This window comes from Macrobrachium rosenbergii, chromosome 25, assembly GCF_040412425.1.
Source record: "Macrobrachium rosenbergii isolate ZJJX-2024 chromosome 25, ASM4041242v1, whole genome shotgun sequence".
Taxonomy (NCBI): domain Eukaryota; kingdom Metazoa; phylum Arthropoda; class Malacostraca; order Decapoda; family Palaemonidae; genus Macrobrachium; species Macrobrachium rosenbergii.
This window is the reverse complement of record NC_089765.1, coordinates 16,261,321-16,263,820: the sequence shown is the minus strand read 5'-3', so window position 1 is coordinate 16,263,820 and position 2,500 is coordinate 16,261,321. Positions and strand designations below refer to the sequence as shown.

Below are 2,500 nucleotides of genomic sequence, written 5' to 3'. Positions count from 1 at the left end.
CAGCTTCACATCCTTCTACGATGACGCCATCAGAACAGTCCTCCTGGTCATCTGGGCCACTTACACTTACGGGGAAAATTTTAGGGGATTCCTTCGGCTTTGGAATCTGCGGTGATGTGCTACTCCTAGATCAAAAGAAAATGGGTTTCTGTGTCGTCAGTAAATACGATTCAGTATTTGACTGACTTGTAGACAATAACCACTGGAAAGGTTTGCCTTTAATGTAAAGATATCCCCAGGGCTACAGACCTACACTGGAACTAAAACTCTGGGATGCTTAAGTGTGTAACAGAACATTCGCGCAGCAGAAAAAAAAACATGATCTTTATATGAAAGACGCCTCAGAAAAACTTTATACCTTAATGCTTAAGAATTCCCCGAAATCGAACTATCCTAATTTTGGAAGCACTAACAAATTTAAGAGTGTTGTATTTTTTGTGTATATATAAAATATATATATATATATATCGGTCAAAAAAAAAAATAAAGTGAATCATACATCAGTGTAAGCTAACTTCAATTTCGTGAATAAATGGTTAATATATCCATGTGTTAACTCACTGTCAAGCTATACGCAAGTATATCTGTGTATCAGGGACAATACGTTGCTGGAATTCACTCATATTTTGTTTGTCGAAGACAGATAGGTTCGTATTTATCTCCCGTCTAAGTTTGCAAAACCGAAAGGAATATTTCGTGGTAAACAGAGAGAGAGAGAGAGAGAGAGAGAGAGAGAGAGAGAGAGAGAGAGAGAGAGAGAGAGAGAGTCATCCAAAAGTTGCCAACTAATTCGAAGCCAGAGAGAATGAAAAAGATAGATAAGATGCTCATGATTACATCCTCTGTTGAGAGAGAGAGAGAGAGAGAGAGAGAGAGAGAGAGAGAGAGAGAGAGAGAGAGAGAGAGAGAGAGAGAGAATTATGGTCCTTCATTGTATCTTTCCATAATAAAATCTGAAGTCCCAGTAGCTTTTTTTTTTCTGTATATCATCTCGTGACTTTGGCAATGCTGATTGGACGATGATTCTTCGAAGGGCGACAAAAATATTTGTGTTGTCGATCAGTATTTTTCACGTATATATTTTTGTAAATGGGTTTATTACTTTCACTTGAACATATATATACAGTATATATCTATCTATCTATCTATCTATCTATATATATATATATATATATATATATATATATATATATATATATATATATATATATGTAGTTTCCATTAGCTGTTTAAGTTTTGATACATTAATATACCTATTCCAAGAACTCGTCCGGTTGGAATAAGCTCAAAAATGCTCACACAATATATAATAATAAATATACTTAGCTTTCTCGTTAAAGAAAATATGGGTATGCCATCCTGGTTAAGCTATGATATACGGAAAATTCTTAAGTGTTATGAAATATATGAGAAATAAAATCAATTACTAAGAAAATAAGAATGTATTATGTTTAAATTTTAAATTTAAATTTATATATCTTTTGTTCTCTTCATAATGGAGAAATTGCGGTCAATTTTTTTTTTGTCTTGTCAACTTAATCCTGCAATTGTACCATTTGTACCTAGCTACCATTTCTCACAGGGACTTCATCTCATTATACCAAAATCCCTGTTACATCTCATAATGAGCGTAAGACATTATCGCAATTGGCCGGTGATGACGACTCCTTATCAAGGAGATGATATGGTCTGATGGAATCAATAGCGCTTCGTTAAGCCGCTAACAGGCTCATTAAGACGCCTGGAGCGTTTGGGAACAAATGCCACTCGAGACTTTTGAAGGTGGAATAGCTTCTTGGATGATGGGATCTGTAAAGTGTGAAATGATTTCTAATGTAAAGTGGTGAGTGATTTTCGGATGGAGATGAGGATCTGTGAAGGATGTGACGTTGAAGGATGCGTTGTGTATGATCCTAAAGGATATACATTATCTTTTTAATGACGTGGAATCTTGTTTTCTGGAAAAAATTGGATTTTAGTTAGAAATTTAGGGCCTTCGACAGGCCTCCATAGTTCTGTTTCCTCGTCCGGGAACAGCTGTTAAGGAACAAAATCTAATAAATAATGCTCATTAAGAAGATTTGTTCAAAATTTACAAGACAGGAAAAGATCAATCTTTTCCTTACCGCACCGATGCATTTTTTTACGCTCAGAATGACCACAAAAGCTAAAATAAACCAAATGGGTCCATAACGTGTAATGCAGCTTTCTCTCTCTAGTTCTTGTCTCCACTTCCTTCATTCTTCTGAGTCTTATTAATTATTCCTTGGTGATATATCATCGTTCGTCTTGTGCACATGAAAGGTTATTTACTATTAAAGCGTAATTCATCACTTGAACAAATACCTTTCCTAAGAACCGCACTATTGTAACACTCTCAATATCAGGCATCTCTGTTACCTGAAGCCTCAATTAAACGAAATTAAACAAAAATAAAATCTCATCAATAAAAATGATTTCCAACCGAATGATGATTTTTAGGACTATTAATCACTTAAGT

General features: G+C 34.9%; 1 protein-coding gene across 2 annotated transcripts in view; it reads left to right on the top strand.

The window, feature by feature from the left end:
- Positions 1-1,141, top strand: part of LOC136852381 (zwei Ig domain protein zig-8-like) — an 86,649-nt gene extending 85,508 nt beyond the window's left edge. For both annotated transcript variants that reach the window (XM_067126971.1, XM_067126972.1), the window contains one exon: positions 1-1,141. This exon is cut by the window's left edge and continues 52 nt beyond it. In XM_067126971.1, coding sequence (XP_066983072.1) covers positions 1-115 — 115 coding nt within the window. In that variant the 3' untranslated portion in view covers positions 116-1,141.
- The last annotated feature ends 1,359 nt before the right edge of the window (positions 1,142-2,500 follow it).